Source organism: Puma concolor, chromosome D1 (genome assembly GCF_028749965.1).
Source record: "Puma concolor isolate L17-30 chromosome D1, mPumCon1.1.hap2, whole genome shotgun sequence".
Taxonomy (NCBI): domain Eukaryota; kingdom Metazoa; phylum Chordata; class Mammalia; order Carnivora; family Felidae; genus Puma; species Puma concolor.
The window spans coordinates 30926441-30945005 of NC_141676.1; the positions used below are offsets into that span (position 1 = coordinate 30926441).

Here is an 18565-nt window from a genome sequence, read left to right on the forward strand (position 1 = left end):
CTAGGATAAAGGAGACAGGATTTGTTACAGTTTAAGGCCATCTGGAATCCAAAATTGAGGTATTAGCTACTCGTATCCACATGATTCTTAGCCAGGATAAAATTATTTCTTCATTCATTTATTTGACAAATAATTGTTGAGGTCTACTGAGAGTGTAAAGATGAATAAAATATAATCTGACCCTCCTGAGGTCCACAGGCAAGTGGGAGAGAGAGAGAGCCTTGTAGACATAGTCTCATTCTATGAACTACAAGTGCTTGGCAAACTCCGAGCCCAGGGTATGAGTGGAGAAGTGGCTGAAACGGCCAAATCATGAAGAACTGCACATACCACAACAGGGCATTTGGCCCTTGGTCTATAGACAATTATAGGGATTCTGGGAGGATTTTAAAGTGGGTGAGTGTGTAAGTGTATGGAAGGAATAGATACGATCAGATTTGTATTCTGATAAGATCACCTCAGCTTGAGTATGTAGAATGGATTAAGCAAAGTCTGCCTTACAGGAAGATACTTTAGTTTCCTAGAGGTGCCATAACAAAACACCACAGACAGGGTGCCTTAAACAGCAGATTTTATTTTCTTTCAGTTCTGGAAGCTAGAAGTCCAAGATCAAGCTGTCAGTAAGTTTGGACCCTCCTTGGCTTGCAGATGGCTACCTTCTTGCTGTGGCTTTTCATGTGCATGCACATTCTTGGTCCATATTGTTTTCTTTTTTTTTTTTTTTTTTAATTTTTTTTCTGTAACATTTATTTATTATTGAGAGACAGGGAGACACAGAACGTGAGCAGGGGAGGGGTAGAGGGAGAGGGGGAGACACAGAGTCTGAAGTAGGCTCCAGAGCTTCAGCACAGAGCCTAACGCAGGGCTTGAACTCACAAACTTCGAGATCGTGACCTGAGCCGGTCGCTTAACCAACTGAGCCACCCAGGCACCACTGTTTTCTTCTTACAATCATGCCAGTTGAATCAGATTAGGACCCATCCTTAGGACCTCATTTTAACTTATTCACCTCCTTAAAGGCCCTACCTTCAAATACATTCACATACTTGAGGTACTGAGAATGAGGGATTCGACATACGGATTTTGAGGGGATACAACTCAGCTCATAAAAGAAGCAAACCTAAAGGTAGGGGAAATCCACACCTTGTCAGAGGGCATGGGCATGTATGATATGGGGAGAAAAATGGACGTGTATTTTAACGAACAATTTAAGGCTAAAACCGTATGTGCTCACTTGACTTCAAATGTTCAGAACATTTGACCACCTCTGCTCTTTTTTTTTTTTTTTCTTTTCATTTTATTGTCTTGCTGGGAACAGTGTTCAACAAATGAGTATGCTCTCCAGTTGTGCCAAGATTACCTGGATTCCTTAACATATTTAATTGTATTGTTTAGGGAAAGCTGCAAAGAACACTGTATGCTTTAAGCACACTGTTTATGAGAAAACATGGATTTAGGAAGACCAGTGAAAATTTGTCTTTAACTGTAGATTTAAGAGGTTGGGGACTAGATCTCTGGAAACTGGAAAACTACAATGTCTTACTTCATTTGGGGTGCTGTAACAAAATACCACAGACTGGGTGGCTTATACACAACAGAAATATATGTCTCACAGTTGGGAAGGCTGAAAAGCCCAAGGTCAAGGCACCAGCACAGTAGAGTTCTGATGAGAGCCCTCTACCTGGTTAAAAGATGGTGTCTGCCCTCTGTGTCTTCACATGGTGGAAAGGGCTGGAGATTTCTGGAGGGTATCATTTACAAGGGCATGCGGGGGCCCCTCCCTCATGACCTAATCACCTCCCAAAGGCCCCATCTCCAAATACCATCCCACTGTGGATTAGGATTTCAACATATGAATTTGGGGGGACACAAACATTCAGACCATAACATATGAGAAAGGAACATACATGTGAAAGTGAAATAGACCTCCAACTCCACTTCCTGGAACCTTGAACCCTAAGGCCATAATAGACTTTCCAAAAATGCTTTCTTCCTAAGGAATTATACTACTCTGTACTACTTTATTCCAGAGGGGAGGCTTGTGGTATTAGGCCACGATGCTATTCCCAAGGAAAGAGATCAAAGATTTTTGGAACTGGTGTTTCATTGAAACTGAACTTTACCACTAGGAGACTTCGTAATTTCATAGCTCACAGGAAGTCTTTGTAGCTCCTGATTGTCTGGTATTCTTATTAATAGAAAATTTTGCCAGTTAAAGGGTGGAGGGAGAAGCAAAAACGGAAGAGGAAATGAATGTAGTCTCCACTCTCTCCACCTCATTGCTGTTGCTATTGATCAAAATAACCCTCCCTAAGAGATTTCTTTTAAAATTGTATCCTTAAAATGCTTCATTAAAATTTTGAATTATAAAATGGGAAAAGTCAATTTTATTGGATCCTAAATTTTGCTTTGTGCAGCGTCCTGTCCAGAATGTAAATTATTAAAATTGACATAGGATGTGTGTGCAAGGTAATATCCCCTTTCGTGGGCTCTTCTCTAAATTTCAAGATATTCTGTAGAGTGGATTAGATTATACAGTGAGTAGGGACTCTGAAAAGAAAATAGAATTGTGTATTGATGCCTTCAGAAATATTATTTGATGGCAATAAAATATTCTCTGAAATTCCCTTCAGAGGGGAGAAAATGGAGTTTGTTTGCGGTAATTGCATTTTCTAGCATTTGCTCTCATACTTTCCAATATAAGCCAATTGGAACCTGTGATTTGGTTTTGCTTATTGGCAAAAGTACCATGTAAATTGATCTGTGATGCATTTAAAGAAGATGCTTTTGAAAGTTTGGAAATTGAGATGGCTTTTTCTTATTAGATTTTGAGAGTATTAGGGTTCATTTCTATATTTTAGTCTAATGTAATATTAGCCAAATATGTTCTTTTTCAATTTAGTTTTAATCAAGTTCTAGAAGACCATTTTCATCCAGCCCCAGTGGCGCTGTTAAGGCAGAGATTTTATTTCCACTGTCAACCCTCTGCTCTGGCTTCTGTGGACCGGCCCCTTGGAATCACTACACACTGAAATCCTACATTCATCTGCCCAAATGTTATTTCAGCAGGCAAAAAAACAGTATTTATTACAAAATGATTTTTTATTACTATTTGAAGGGTTAATGTGGAGAAGGGATCTAAAATTCTCTAAAAGTGTTCTTTCTTTTAAAGAATATGGTCTTTTTGCCTGTGTTATTTTTCTTTAATTTGATTTTCACCATATTTAATGGCCAAAAATATAAACACAGGATTTGCATTTGTTTTTCTAATTATTCAGTAGAATAATTGCCACTTGCTTTATAATTTGCTTTTTAAAGACTTTATGGGGAACAAAACAATATATTCCTCAGCTCACCATAGGTTTTTGTCAGTCAGTGCTCCTAGTTTATTAAAAATATTTATGGAATATTGTTTTAAGGTGGTAAGAAGTAGGGGATGGGCCCCTTATCCTGAATGAGGTTACAATGCACAATGGAAGACAGGGTAAAAATGATGATAATAAATAATAATTACCTTTGTGTGTCCAGTTAGAATTAGGTCCTTTAGTGATCACACTCAGTCTGCATTTTCCATTCTGTAATGCAGGTTGTACCATTATCCTCATTTTTTCCGATGAGTAATATGAAGTTTAAAGAGCATGTTTTGAGTTTGAGTTTCACAGATGATAAGTGACAGAACCAAAAACTTGGTCCCATATCTGTCTGACTCCACAGCCCATGACCTTCCCATCATGCCGTATATCCCTACTTTCCAGTATGTTTGAATGATAGAAACATGCACACAGCTGGTTCAGATGAGCCTTGACAGTGTCTTCACCGGTTCTTTTTGTGACTGTTCACTGGAACCCGGATTTGAATCTAGTTTTCTGAAGCTTGAAGAAGTAGATTGAAGGGTAATTAAGGAGATAGTCTTTGCTGTTCAGATGGAATTTGTTGTATGGGGTATAAATCTTTCTCAACAAGCCAAGCCTCCATTTGTAAGGGAGAGATTGGATGAAATACTGTGAAGAAACTACCTGTGGCCCCAGCCAGATGGTAACACTGGAGTATAACCGGAACTGCAGTTCAGCAGACCAGTTACCGTCACGTCTTCATATGTAGAATGTGCCATATTGGTCTGGGTGAAAACTTAGTGATACTCAGTTGGGAAACAATGTGGATATTGCCATTTGTTTTTACTCCTTTGTGACTGCCTTTTAAAATGTGTGAATGTGAATGTGAATGTGTGTATGTGCCTGTGTGTGTGTTTAAATCATGGAAAGTTATGTTAGATTAAGGTTGTGGTTGAGACTGGAAATGCATGCAACACCGAGGGACTGCTGAGCAACGGTGAAATCTCTAAGCTGGTGTCTTTAGTATTTATGGGTATTTAGTATTTATGGGAGCTAACTGTCTGCTCCCTCGTGGTTTATACTTCCCAGTGATGTTACCTGCCATCAGTGCCACATACTGGTGACTACTGAGGTCCAGAAGGGGTCTGCTTTCCTGGGTGGGGGATGGGTTTTTGTCTCCTTTGTGTGGATTAAGGCTTACAGCATCTTCCAGTGCCTTGGGATTCTTTTCATGGAGGAGGCTGAAGAAGAGGAGGGAGCGTTTCAGTTGTGGCCTCTTATGCTATCCCTGATTCCTGCCGTGAGCTACTGGGCTTTCACTCGGCAATCCTCACATTCTCCTGGGTTTCCGGCTCAGCTCTGACATTATTGTAATATAGTTTTCTGTGTTTAATATTTCTTAGACTTGGTTTCCCATTGCAAGCATGGAAGAAACCCTAATGCATGAGTTTCAGAGGAGAAGGTAGCAGTCTGAACCTGCTGTGTGGCTCCATCAGCAAGTGTGAGTATTAACGTTAGAGCTGTCAGGACTTGTGAAAATTAATGGAGCCTGACGGGGGACAGACTGAGGTCAGAGACGGAGCTTTGCCCTGATTGAATGTTTCTGGTGGCTTCGCAGCCGAGGCAAGTGAGTGCAAACCGTGAGCCGAGAGGGATTGCCGGAGGTCCATTCATTCATTTATCAAGTAGGCAGTGGGCACCAACTCATGCCAAGCATTTTTCTAGATGCTCAGGGAACAGTGGGCAAAGGTGGGCTCTGCCCACTTATAACTGACAGAGGCCTCTCCCTGCCTCCAGGCTCAACTCAGCCCTGCCCAGCTATCAGCCCCTAGTAATCCAAGGAAGGAATGTAGCTGACATATCTCCTTAGTCCATCCCGGAGCCTCAGTTCTTCCATCCTGTGGCCACTGGTATTTTTTTTCTTTCATCTTCCTGCAGAATTTTCTGCTTGAACAGTTTTCAAGCCCAAGTTCCTCTTAGTCCTCAGTGGAATGGAGAGACTTCAGGAGTTTGAACATTTTCCCTCTCTGCTGGAGTCATGATATTAAAAATACAATAATAATTTTAAACAGAAAAAATTGCTGCCTTTTATCTACCTTGGTATAGCCTGCTTGGTATAACAAGGTCCTTTTATAACACTGGCATTAGGGAACAGTGTCTTAAAACAGGCCCCTGACACTGCCCCATGCAGGCTGAGGGTTTCAGAAATGTGATTGAGTCGTAATATATCTCTTTTGTTTAGAAACAGTCCCACGATAATAGGTCTGACTGTATATCTGTTTTATTCCTTTTTAATTTCAGTAAATTAGTTTTTTTTCCTAGCACACCGGTGAGGGAAAGTTGGCCCGAAGGCTGTGCCTTGTGAGTTTGATTTTCCTGGGTATCTAGAAGCTATAGCACATTCTCTTCCTGTCTTGTCATCTGTGTGTTTTCTTCTTGCTGCGTAGAAAACTTTATTTCATATGAGCCTTATGCCACACACATTTTTGGTTTCTTTATATATTTTCAAAGTCTATCTTTTAGGGGTTTGGAGGGGAGTGGGCATAGAGATTGGAGGTATTGAAATTTGTCAAATACATATTTGTTACATAAGTAGGTTTTCTTTTACCCACAAAACCTTGCAAGCCACGTTTGCTTTGGGTTGCTCTCCTTCACAAAGAACTACTGCCATACTCTGGGTTTTTGTTTTCATCGGTTTTAGCAGAAATAAATAGGAGATAGCAGTCCATCAGCCTTGCTCATCAGATCCCTGATAAAAAAATGGGACATAGGGGGCGCCTGGGTGGCGCAGTCGGTTAAGCGTCCGACTTCAGCCAGGTCACGATCTCGCGGTCCGTGAGTTCAAGCCCCGCGTCGGGCTCTGGGCTGATGGCTCAGAGCCTGGAGCCTGTTTCCAATTCTGTGTCTCCCTCTCTCTCTGCCCCTCCCCCGTTCATGCTCTGTCTCTCTCTGTCCCAAAAATAAATAAATGTTGAAAAAAAAAATTAAAAAAAAAAATGGGACATAGGGAAGGCGCTTTTTGGCATTAGCCAAAACCATTTTGGTTACCCCTATTTTCCATACTTGCCTTTCATAAGGAGTGAAGAACGTGGGGTGGGAGGCCATCTTCTAGCAGGTGGCAGTTAGATTCCCAAGAGAAGTGACTATTCTGGAATTGACTTTGGATTTTGATTTGACTGGAACTTAAGTTTTTTAGTGGAATACATTTTATAGTGATTTGTGGCAGAAAACTAGGTCACAGTTGTATGATACTTAATTTTGAGGGACATTAACTTTTATTGGTGGCGGTGGGAGGGGCAAGCTAGCAAGGAGTCTTGTTTAGCCAGAGCAGTGCTGCTATATGTTTATTTTTAAATGGTGATACACACGTGTGCTGGTCCTCACCACTCTCCTTACTTCTACTTAGTCTAAGTCACATTTCTGTTTTACCTCTCCAGCCTCGGTAGGTGTTTGGATTTATTACCTTGGACTTGTATTCTGTCAAAGTCTTATCTCAGTTCTCAGAATAGAGCCAACACGTTTTTAAATTCTATGACCCTGCGTAAAGTTGGTTCCCTTCTCCTTCCCAAGGCCATGACCTTCCCTTCCTTGGGTAGGCTCCCAAATTCTTCTGGGAGCTGGTGGGTAAGAAATTATACCCACAGCTGCAGTAGCATGTGGGGAATGCCTTAATTGAGCCAGGATGTGTGTTGTTGCAGTGTGAAGCTGAAACTGCTTCATGACCCCTGGAGGAGAAATCCATGACCCAGCCAGTTTTATTTCATGATACAAACAGAAAGGGCCATACCTGCGTAGAGCTAGAGAAAAGGATCGCCCTATGTGGAGGAATGATATGAGGAGGACTCACGTAAGGGGTAGGTCTTGAGCCAAACTTCCTAAGACTTAAAAATGTGGGATCACCTGGAAGAAAAGTAGCACGGGAAGCAGAAGCGCTATTCTTGTCCCACTGGTGCCTCCATCTTGGCCTGTGGTTTTGCTTAGCAGGCGGCAGCACCTCTCTGGCACTCCATTTCTTCATCGGTAAAATGGAATTGGATAAACCAGTGGCTTTCTCTTTACTATTTTTAAAGCAGGGATAGCCCTTCACAGGAAATCTTTCCCCAGACTGTAAAGTGAGGGCAAGCATGGCCGCTGTGGTGAGCGCGGGAGCAGGTCTCTCCCTTGTGCCCTGATCTCTCTCCTCATCACCCTGCTCCAGCTGCAGGGAGGCTCACGGAAACGCAGCTCTCAAATCACCAGGTCAGGCTGGCTCTGAAGATCCTGCTGGGTCCATGTGTTGGGATTCATGGGAGCCACTTTAAGTCACACATTAAATGTCCAAGGTTTGGTAAGGAAGGGAGGCTGACTTTGGCACGGTTCGCTGTGTGTCTGCTTTAAAGTTGTTGTGGATTATCAGACATGCGCATAGCTGAAGATCCTAAAGTTTTCTAGTCATTCTGTTCCCCTCTTTGTACTCCTAGAAGAGTACCCCCAGCTGATTCTATGAAGATACTAGGGATATTCCAGATGAACAGTCACTCTTGAGAGATGTTCCCAATCACTGGTTATACTATTCGCTTGGGAATGCAAGACTGATCCTGGCAGAGTTTTTGGGAACCAGTAAATATTAGAAATCATACAGAAGGAGAGAAGCAGTGTGTTCAAGGGACACACTTTGCCGGGTGAGCATCATCTTGACAGAAGCAGCTGGGTTTGCCCTGCATGCAGGTTGAAGGCCTCATAGGTCCACTTGCCATCCCCTCTAGATCCAGATGCCTTCATGACTCTAATAATAACTTTTGTTAACTTAAAGGACACCTTAGACCATGCCAACTTCTGCCTTTGGAAAAGCAAAGTTCTCTTTCCATCTCAGATGCTTTTCCTTGGCAATAGTGACATTGTGCCCTTGTGACCGGGGAGTGATCCGATTTGTGGATAAACTAATATTTTCTTGGATGGCAACTGGGAACGGTAATCATTGTAATAATTACTGTATCACAGCTTGTATCTATTGAATCATGACGTGTTAGAAACTGTGCCAGTTCTTTACATGCAGCATCTTGTTTAATGTGCACCAAACCTTGGGGGTGATATTATCATTTCCCCCATTTAGATGTGAGGAAAGTCCAGTTTAAAAATGGTTTGTTGGAGATTTTTTGGCTAGACTGAATTTGGGGGCAGAGAATAGGACACTTCAGGAGGCTTAAACTGAGTAAATTCTGTGTAACCATGTGTCTCTGGAGGACAGTGTGACAGTGGTTTAAACTTTGTCATATCCCAAGATGATAAGCTCAGTTCCTGTAATTCACCTAAGGAAGCTCCTGGCAAATCATACAGAAGTTCATTCATTCTTCCACTTATTCAGCAAATACTATGTGTTTCCATTTGGAAGGTATTGAACCAGATACTTTGGGTCAAATAAGGAGCCCCAAGCCATGTTCCATGCCATCAAGGACTTCACAGTCGAGGGGTAGACAAATCACATGCAAAAAGCAAAACTAAAAAATAAAAATGGAGTAAGAAAAATAATTAACATGCACTGATTGCTTATTTCATACCATGCATATGTTTTAGAAAGTTTATCTCACTTTATCTTAAACACAGGGTTTGAAGTGGGCACAGTTATCATCCTCATTTTGCTAACACACTTGAGAGAACATAAGGACTCTGTCCAAGGCCATGCAGCCAATGTGTGGTGAAGCCTTCAGCAGAGTCCCTGCTCTTAACCTCATGCTGCCTCCACCGTTTAAACTGTAATACTTGAGAAACTGGTCTACAGAGAATAGAAATGTGAGACATACAGTAAGGAAATACTAAATAATATACATAGAAGTAACGGTGAAGAGGGAGAGTCTACTGAGTCCCATGAAAACAAGATGGGAGACAAAGGGAGCTGAGGAAGAAGAGAAGGGAGAGAGGAGATACCGAAGAAAGAGAAGGAGAACCAGGGACTGCAGCAGCTGTTATCAAGAGAATAGAGACTTTGAGGGACAGGGATGTCACTGCAGTGTGGTGTGATCCGTGGAGATGAGAAGTGAGAAAATATCTTGGCTTTGGCTATTAGTAAGTTTTTATTGACATTCTGGGGAAGCTTTGGGAAGAGAATAGAAACAGAAGCCAGATTGCATTTGGTAAATTCTGAGTAACCATACATCTCTAAATTGCTGGTTCTAATAACAGAGGAGACCATCAGGCAACACAAACATGGTAAGTGGGCCAGGTGTGAGAATTCATAGGGAGTGGGAAGGTCCGTGGCCAACTGGAGGTCCATATTTCCTGGTCTTTTGATTTTCCAAAAGTAGCTAGAAAATCAGAATTTTTTGCATGATACATCTTGACTTCTAAATGTTAGTTCAGGGGTGCCTGGGTGGCTCAGTTTGTTGAGTATCCAACTCCCAACTTTGGCTCAGGTCACGATCTCATGGTTTGTGGGATCGAGCCCCACATCAGGCTCTGTGCTGATAGTGCAGAGCCTGCTTGAGATTCTCTCTCTCCCTCTCTGTCTGCCCCTCCCCTGTTCGTGCACACTCGCATGCTTTCTGTCTCTCTTTCTCTCTAGATAAATAAACATTTAAAAAAAGAAATAAACGTTCAGTTAGAAAAACACACACACACAAAAGCATTGAGGGCCCAGTGTAATACATCTGTGGGCTGTATTTGGTCTACCAGCTGCAAGCCAGAATCGTCTTTCCAAAAGTTTAGATGGGAGATGAAGAAGCATCTCAAAGAAGAAGCATGGTTTAGGATTGTATGTCTGTGTGTGTGTGTGTGTCTGTATTTGTGTGTCGAGGGCTGCTTATTTTTGTTTTCTTGCTTTCTTGTATTCATTTACTTGCTATAGACGTCATTCTGCCATATTTTTGAATTATCTGTATTATGATTAGCTTAGTTTTCTTTAGGTCACCTCTTATTTTATATGTAAAAATAGAAAAATAAAAATAGAGATGAAAAGTAGAAACGAAAAATGAAGCCATGTATCATTACTTGTACTGTTACATTATATTTTTCCAGAATGCATTTTTAAAACCTACTTGACATTTTGTCAAAAGTTCATCCCCATTCCACTTAAAATAATCGCGTATATCACTAGTAGAACATATACTATGTCTTGGGAAAGATGAATGCTTAGGGTTCGTTAGGTCATTCAAAGCAAGAATTTCTCCATGTTAGAATAACTGTATATGGCCTTGGTTTTTTTTATTCAGGCAGGTCAACTTCAATGGCCTGATCTGAATAAAATGGATAAAGGCAGGCACCTCTTTGTCTGACAATTTTTCAATGATGCTATTTGAATACCAAGAAGTTTGGAGCTTGACTGCAGAGCCTTCCATATTAATATAGCCTTGGGAAAAAAAAAAACCCAAATACCATCAAGTAACAGGAGATTTGTCAGCTGTCCTGGTTACACTTTTCATATAAAACATAAAGGTCGGAAGATTATAGATGAAAGGTCTGTTCAGCTATCTGTCTCTATCTCTATCTCTATCTCTATCTCTATCTCTATCTCTATCTCTATATCTATATCTATACCTATCTATAGAGATATACCTATAGAGATAGAGATAGATAGATATCAGGCATATATCAGGTATATGTCAGACAAATATCAGGCCTATATCAGGTGTATATCTCATAACATAGGTAACAGAGGATGGAAGTTGGAAACTACTATTGAATTCTCAGAAAGAGATGAGTTTGTTGGCAGTGTGTAAATATCATCACTGTTTCTGTGGCTGTTCATTCTGATAGCTACTTCTTTATGCTGAGTCTCCAAAATTTGATGTAAAAGACACCGAAGAGGACTGTCTTCCTGAGGAAGATTTACTTGGCAGCGGTTTTATGTTCTTAAAATAAATGGTTGGAAGGGGGAAATGGACTTCTTTTGCCTTCTCAGTCTCATTCATGCCATTCCCAAACCAAAACTTTAAACTGGAAAAAGCAAGAAGCCAGGCCCTCGTGCAAGGGCAGTGGTGCATAAAGAAAGGTTTACAGTGAGTCCATCATCATGAAAGATTAAAGGGGAACTGGGCAGCTGTAGCGTGACTTGTACAAATAGAGTTGCTCAAAGATTCGTGCAGGTATGACCTGCCTTGATACCCATTACTGTCCAGGAGAATGTTTCAGCCCATTCCGGCTTTCGGAGCACAGGTGATTCTGGGGGTGCAGTATCAGGCCAAAGGGGGTCACAGAGCCATGGGAGTCATGGGGCATCTCACAGATTTCCAGTGTGAGCAGTGTTGGAGATTTACGGCCTGTTGATACATCTTTCAACTGTATTTTAAGTGCAGGGAATTGCGCAGGATATCGTCATTCTGTCCAAGTAGCTTGCAACATACGTCACAGCTCCTTATTGCCTCATGCTAGTGCACATTATAAACGCGCAAAAACATACACCTGCGAGAGGCTTCCTATTTTCTGTGAGCTCTTCAGCACAGCCTTGTGCATAACTGAGGCCAAAGGCATGTCACGTAGCACCGTGCGCTAGTAGTCAAGCATATCCATTGACGCTTGGCCGCGATGTTTGCGGTTTCAGCTTTCTGCGGTGTTATTTTCTGACTGCTTTCATCTCTCTGTTAAGCTTCCCCATTAGACCATGTGCTATGTATGCAGTTTCATTACTGATAGAAACCTAAACATCGAAAGCTAAAGAAAACAGCATTACAAAGCATATTCTGGTGATCTTAAAAATCGTTTCAATGTTGGCAAATATGTTTGCAGCGCGCTGCTGAGATTGCGGACTTCATGGCGTGGTCGCTGCAGTTTGCGTTGCTGAAGTCCATGTACCTATGGCAAAACTTGCCTCCGCCCCCAAAATATAATTTTCTTCCCCACTAAGCTTCATTAATTAAATCATTGACTCTGGCTTGCTGGTAAGGACCAATTCTTACAACAAGTGTATCCAATTTCCTGCTAGTGGTAACTTTCATTCTTCCTGGAATAGCAGGAAACATTAATTTTGCATTGGACCCAGGAGTCTCAGGAAGCTGGAATTATAGGCACCATTGCCCCACCCTTTTCTCCCCTAAAATAAAATGAAATGAAATAAAATGAGCAGCAGCTCTGCAGTGAGGCTTGAGGGATGGGTAATGACAAAGAAGAGAAAGGGCATTAATTTCAGGATGGGGACAGCTGCCCGGCACTATCTCCCTTTGGATTTTGGTTCTTACAGCATCACGGTGAGTTATTAATATGTATGATCTATACTTTATTCAAACATTATAAATCTATGCAGAAGTCTGGTGTTTGGGTTTTCCTTTATAGCTTTCATTCTTCTTCCCAGAATTATCTCATTTTGATCGGGAAACTTTTGCATAAAAAGCACACACCGAGAACTCACATTTCCATACCATAAATATTAAAAGGGGGTTAAGCTTTACAGTTTCTTCTCCCATCCCAATGGGAGGAAAGTTAGCCTTCTAATCAGGGGGCCATTATTAATGTTCTTTTTATTCACAAGCCAAAAGGTAAACTTTAACTGACAATATGAAATTGTACTACATAGTTCCTTTCATTTATGTAAATTGTGGAATGCTTGCCTATGTCATGTCTTTTGTATGATATACTATAAATATACTTTTGAAGGATGTCCTGCAAATCAAGCGGTTATCTGAGCTGTTAAGAACAGTTGGTTGGCTTATTTTTTGAGGACCAACCAAGTCCAGACCTTTGTTAAGGATTGTGATTAAAGTGTTTTTCTCTGGATAATTATTAAGTACGGATTTGTCACAGTATACGTTCATCACATTAGTGAATCTGTAGCACAGAGAAGAGGGAAATGGAACAAGAAAGCTGAATGTCTTCTTAGTAGCTTTTAAGCTTCTTAGCAGCTTCCTGTCTCCTGTTTATTGTCATTTTTTGCCAGCATAAAGGCGTAGTCATAAATTTTGGTTCCCATGGAAATATAAAGGAATGTGTGAGCTATTTCACTTGGGTGTACTGTCTGCTAATCACCCAGTCTCGGCTGTTGTACTTCGTGATGGGAAATGAACGTGCTAATTGGTACTCTTTTTTCTTATTTCAGGAAACCTGCCATATGAATATAAAATAGTGATTGCTGGGAATCATGAACTGACATTTGATAAAGAATTCATGGCAGACCTTGTTAAACAGGACTACTACCGTTTCCCCTCTGTGTCCAAATTGAAACCAGAGGACTTTGACAACGTTCAGTCCCTCCTGACAAACAGTATTTACTTACAAGACTCGGAGGTAACAGTGAAGGGATTCAGGATATACGGGGCACCTTGGTAAGTGCTCATTCGAACAATCTTCCCCTTCGTTTTTTTAGCTAAGAAATCCTGGTGCAGACTTAGGTGCTTTCAATGCAAAGGATAAGAGCGGAAAGAAACCTTATTGCTGCAGTTCGAACATGACACGTATTCCAGCACTGCTGGAAAGAATATCGCTTGTTTTTGTGATGCAGATTTCTTTACGCAAGATCAGTAGAAGTGGGGCTTTGGTAGGTGTGTATATGTTTATGGGACTGAGGCTGCGTGTGTGTCTGTGGGACACAGGAAGATTTGGGGGAAGGTCACTGTGTTACTCTTCATGCAGATGCATCTACTCTGAACATTCCATCAGCCTTAGGTAACTCATTTCCCTCTCATTTCTTACTGGACGCATTCATAAAATATCTTGCTTAGATTAGGGTTTCTAAAATCTTGCTACACATCAGAACCACCTGACCAACTCGGAAGAAATACGGATTTTGAAGCCATACCCCCAGAGACTCTGATTCTCTTTCCTGAGGTAGAGCCCAGCAATTTGTATTTTTAAAGCTTCCCAGATGAGACTGACGTGCAGACAGTTTGAAAGTTGTAGGTTGAGAGCTCAGCGCTAGAATGCTCAGCACTGAGCTCTAGACAGGTTGAAACAGGTGCATATTCTTTGGGGCCAGACAGGAGGCATTTTGATCTTGTCTCTGTCATTTGTCAGTTGTGTGGTTTTGAAGAAGTTAATTCACGGAGGATGAGCCTCCATTTCTGCATCTCAAGACAGTGGATATAGTACCTACTTTAGAGGGTTATGAGGATTAAATTAGGTGGCGTTTGTAATGGATATGGAAGAATGCCTGGTCATTTGCCAAGGATAATGATTATCATTTTCTGGCCTTGGTTCTCCCACTGAGTATTTATGTGAACTTGAACAAGTCACTTAGCCTCCAAACCAGTTTCTTCATCTTGAAAATGGGAGTGTTAGACTAGAAGATCAACATCAGGGGAGTCTTGGATTTTTATTTATTTATATATCTACTTTTTGAGAGCTCCGTATGTATATAGAGCAGAAAAACTAACCTTTACCCACCCAACTTGGAGAAGTATCCCAGCCCTGCCCTAGGATTTGCGGCTAAGAGGACAAACAGCGTGACTTCCCTTTGGCCATCTCACTTGCCCGTTTGGTTCGTTCTCTGTAGAATAGAAAGTTGAGATATATTCTCAATAGTTGACAATTTTTTTTTCCCTAGCTTTACTAGGTGGTATCCAGAAGGGCTGTTGAGTGAACACAGGAACTATATTTTATTTTAAAATCCACCTGGCAATGATTTTGAACTCTTACTTGAGTCCTTGCTACATGCCAGGTATTGTTCTAAGTCCTTTTTTGTCTTTTATATCCTTTTCTTCTAAATGCCTTTAAGAAATGGACGCTGTTGTGATTCTCATTTGGCAGGGGAAAAAAACTCAGGCACAGAAAGGTTGAGTAACCGCGCAGGGATCACACAGATAGTTAGTGGTGGCTTCCTAATTTTGAGTCTGACTGTGGGGTGCATGGTATGACTGAGGTGGTGGTGGTGGTGTGGCCACTGCAGTGGTTATATCCAGCTGTATTAGTGTATATCAGTTAATGTTTGTTATACGTGAGAAGGTGGTAAAGGGCAGGAGAACAAACCGTAGAAATTGGTCCTATCAAACTACGGTAATCTGAAAACTGGTCTCAGGTAACATAGGGTGTCCATATTAGCATTTCTGAGCAAAGGGCAGGAGAGGGAGCTTTTCCAGCCTCATAGCTCACGTCCTAATGACTATGCAGTAGTTGAGGAATGACCTTTGATTGACAGAGAAGCACTACATGGAGTTAAGGTCAGTTTTTTAGCACCTGAAGATAATTTTTGAAAAATTTTCGAAGGCATAGAACGTGGAAGGCCGTTCCCGAACAAGCCGGACTTTCAGAGATCTCCAGATTGATAGTTCCTTGGAATGATGATAACAAACAAACTAACTCCATTATCTGAACAGATGCAGTTCTGTTGAGGATAGGGTTTAGCTAACCCAGTTGACGGCTGTGATGAACGAGGGAGTGACTTTGGATCCATAGGCAGATCTTGCAGCATCTCAAGGAAAAGCAAAACAAAATAAAACAAACAAACAAACAACAACAAAAAAAAAACCCACATAGTAACTCAAATCTGTGATATGATGGAGGCATAATCCTTTTCTGATGGCACAAACTTCAGACGTTTATATCTGAGCTGAATTGGTGTCATTCAAAAATTGTTTATTTTAATATTGGAGAGGGTAGTTAATCAAGAAAATAGGCAGGATGAGCCCTCTGAGATGTTATCCTGGAGTTGTCTTTATACATAATTTGTTGGGATTTCCAGAAAGTTTAATCTTTCACCTGCCTAGCATTTCCTTGCAATGAGGGAGACATGTGTCACCCATAGGAATTGCTGGTACTTTGACTTGTAACTAAGAATACAGAGGTTGATGAAAAGCAAATTTCATTTTCAATATGTATTTTGGAGCTGTCAGTCATTTGGATCCCACTGTGAAGGTATTTTGTTAAAATTAATATTCCCAGGACTGCTGATAATCTGGACACTGATTTAGGAATCCCTGCATTGGCCTTTCTGTGCCGAAAACACAGATATTCCTAGTTCTATCACTTATTCAGCCCTGGCACCCTAGGTGAATTTCTGAACATCTCTCGGCCCCCGTTTTCTCATCTTTAAAGTGGGAGATGTCAGCATTACTTCTTTCATACAATTGCTATGAGGATCAGTGAGTTAATAGTGCACCCACAGCACCCAAGGATTTCCTGGCATAGAGTAAGCACTTAATAAATGTGAGCTAGTACTCATAGGGGGGCTGGTCTTTCAAGTTTACTTCATACTTTTCTCCATCGTCATATGAAGATTGTTACACCAGGAGTCAGATGGGGTGGGTTCTAGCATTAGGTCAGCCTCTGCTGATTGAGTGGCACTAGGCAAATCACTGAACGTCTGGTTTTGTAAAACAGGCCCAACAAGGTCGCCCTATTTTCTCTCAGGCACCACTCCCTTAAATGGTCACCAAAGTTAGAATTTTCAAAGAGTATCCATATTTTCAGGAATGCTTGATTATTTTAATATCTTGTACCCTTTTTAACCTCTTTCACTATTAAGAATTTGACTTACAGAGGCACCTGGGTGGCTCGGTCAGTTAAGTGTCCGACTTTGGCCCAGGTCGTGATCTCATGGTTCATGAGTTCAAGCCCTACATTGGGCTCTCTGCTGTCAGCACAGAGCCTGCTTTGGATCACTCTGTCTCCCTCTCTATGTTCTTCCCCCCCCCACCCAAAAAAAATAATAAATAAACATTAAAAATAAAGAATTTCAGTAGAAGCAAAGTTTAGGGGGATTTATACCAGAGCTACCACTTTCCTTCCTTCAGGAGTTAGGATTTTCCATCCCTGAGATTCACTAGTAGGTGAATGTCTGCTTAGTACCCATTAGTTATTCCAACCCCAAAATAACGTAAAGTGGTTTAAGTTTGATTTCCATGCTTGATTTCCAATGAATTTTGATATGACTAGTGGTCTCAATTTCAAAACAATCAGAATAACATCCGTGATCCCAAGGATTTCCATTCTGTCACCGGTTTCTCAAAGGTGATTGCCATCCAACCAGGAAGATAGCTACAACTCACGTATTTAAAAAAATGTGGATTGTGACTCGTGTTCAGTACAGAAAAGAAATATCAGGCCACATTAATTACAGTGTTTTAACTTGTAGCACAGTTGAAAGCTTCCTAAAGAGGGATAATTAAAGCAATGTCTTTAAATTTACAATTTATCAGGAATTTGTACGTGGAGACTAATTTACAACACTTTAAAGGATTCATATGTGTTTGCAATAGGAGTGCACCGTGGTACTTCTCAGATCCCCAAGGGAGAGGATCTGGATGTGGTTAGATGGGTCTGGGAAAATTCAGTGGCCTTCCTATACTGAAGAAGGTGTAAGTGGGCTACCTTGTCCTGGAAGAGAGGTGATCCCTTGGAAGGAGGTCAAGAGCTGACTGGTGCCAGGCAGCACCCCTGCCTCATGAGACCTCATGGCAGATTTTGTGGTTTCTGTGTGTATTCCTTCACCATCTTGTTCTTCTACGAATCTTGAAGAAAGGAATCAGCCATGATGTATTACCTTCCTTGGGAGTAACAGTTCAGTCACAGCTTTTCTTAACGTCTCCTGTATTGCTTTTCTCTCATTCTTTGGGGGAGGAGAAGAGGGTCTTGTGTTGCCAGACAGGATTTTAGTCCCATGATGGGAAAGCTTGTGGATTTCTCATATCCATTGCATTGCTTCTCTGCCACCACAAGGGTTCCTGATTTCCTCTTTGTGATCACTCTGAGTTCTGTCTTTTCCAAAGGCTGAGTATGGTTTGAAAGAGGAGATGATATTTTAATCTGTGGTCTGGCCAGGGTAGAGGGGAGGTAGAATTTTGAAATCATCTTTGTATTTTTGGTTATTGGATCTAGAGCCAGCATCTTAGCACAAGTAGGTTTCAGTAAACTCATTTGTGGGACCAGCCCCTTCCTTTTTTTTTTTTTTTTTTTTTTTTTTTGTCGGGCGGTGAGGGGGAGGGGAGGCATGGGAGGGGTTTCAATTGCTCTTTTGATACTAAGATGCCGTGTAGAAAAAATCGAGGTACTAATTGATCCAGAGCCAAGCTGCCAAAAGTAAAAAGTCCATATTGCTCCGACCCGAGCAGAGCAGTTGTATTTTTCAGCAGTGGCTTCACCTTGTTCCTCCCTTGAACAGAAATGCAGGGCTGGTCTCCCGTGGCTTTTAATGAATATGAGCAGGGCTTCCCAATGTCCAGGAATTTGATCTCTATGCTGACCAAGGGGTCAGGAACAAAGAACGCACTTTTTCATGTTAGAGTACACCCAGGTGTAATTTGTCAGATTTAGTAACTGTGGAGGAAGTGCCTTAACTTCTCCAGCAGGAAAATTAGATGGGGCCTAGACAGTGTAATTCTAAAATGGCTACAGTACCA

General features: G+C 41.4%; 1 protein-coding gene across 3 annotated transcripts in view; it reads left to right on the forward strand.

The window, feature by feature from the left end:
* Nucleotides 1-18565, forward strand: part of MPPED2 (metallophosphoesterase domain containing 2) — a 174662-nt gene that overhangs the window by 72806 nt on the left and 83291 nt on the right. For all 3 annotated transcript variants that reach the window (XR_015240939.1, XM_086677766.1, XM_086677767.1), the window contains exon 4: nucleotides 13333-13558. Coding sequence is in view for 2 of the 3 variants with exons in the window: in XM_086677766.1 (XP_086533892.1) it covers nucleotides 13333-13558 (226 nt within the window). In the remaining variant the exon portion in view is untranslated. The remainder of the gene's footprint in view (nucleotides 1-13332; nucleotides 13559-18565) is intronic.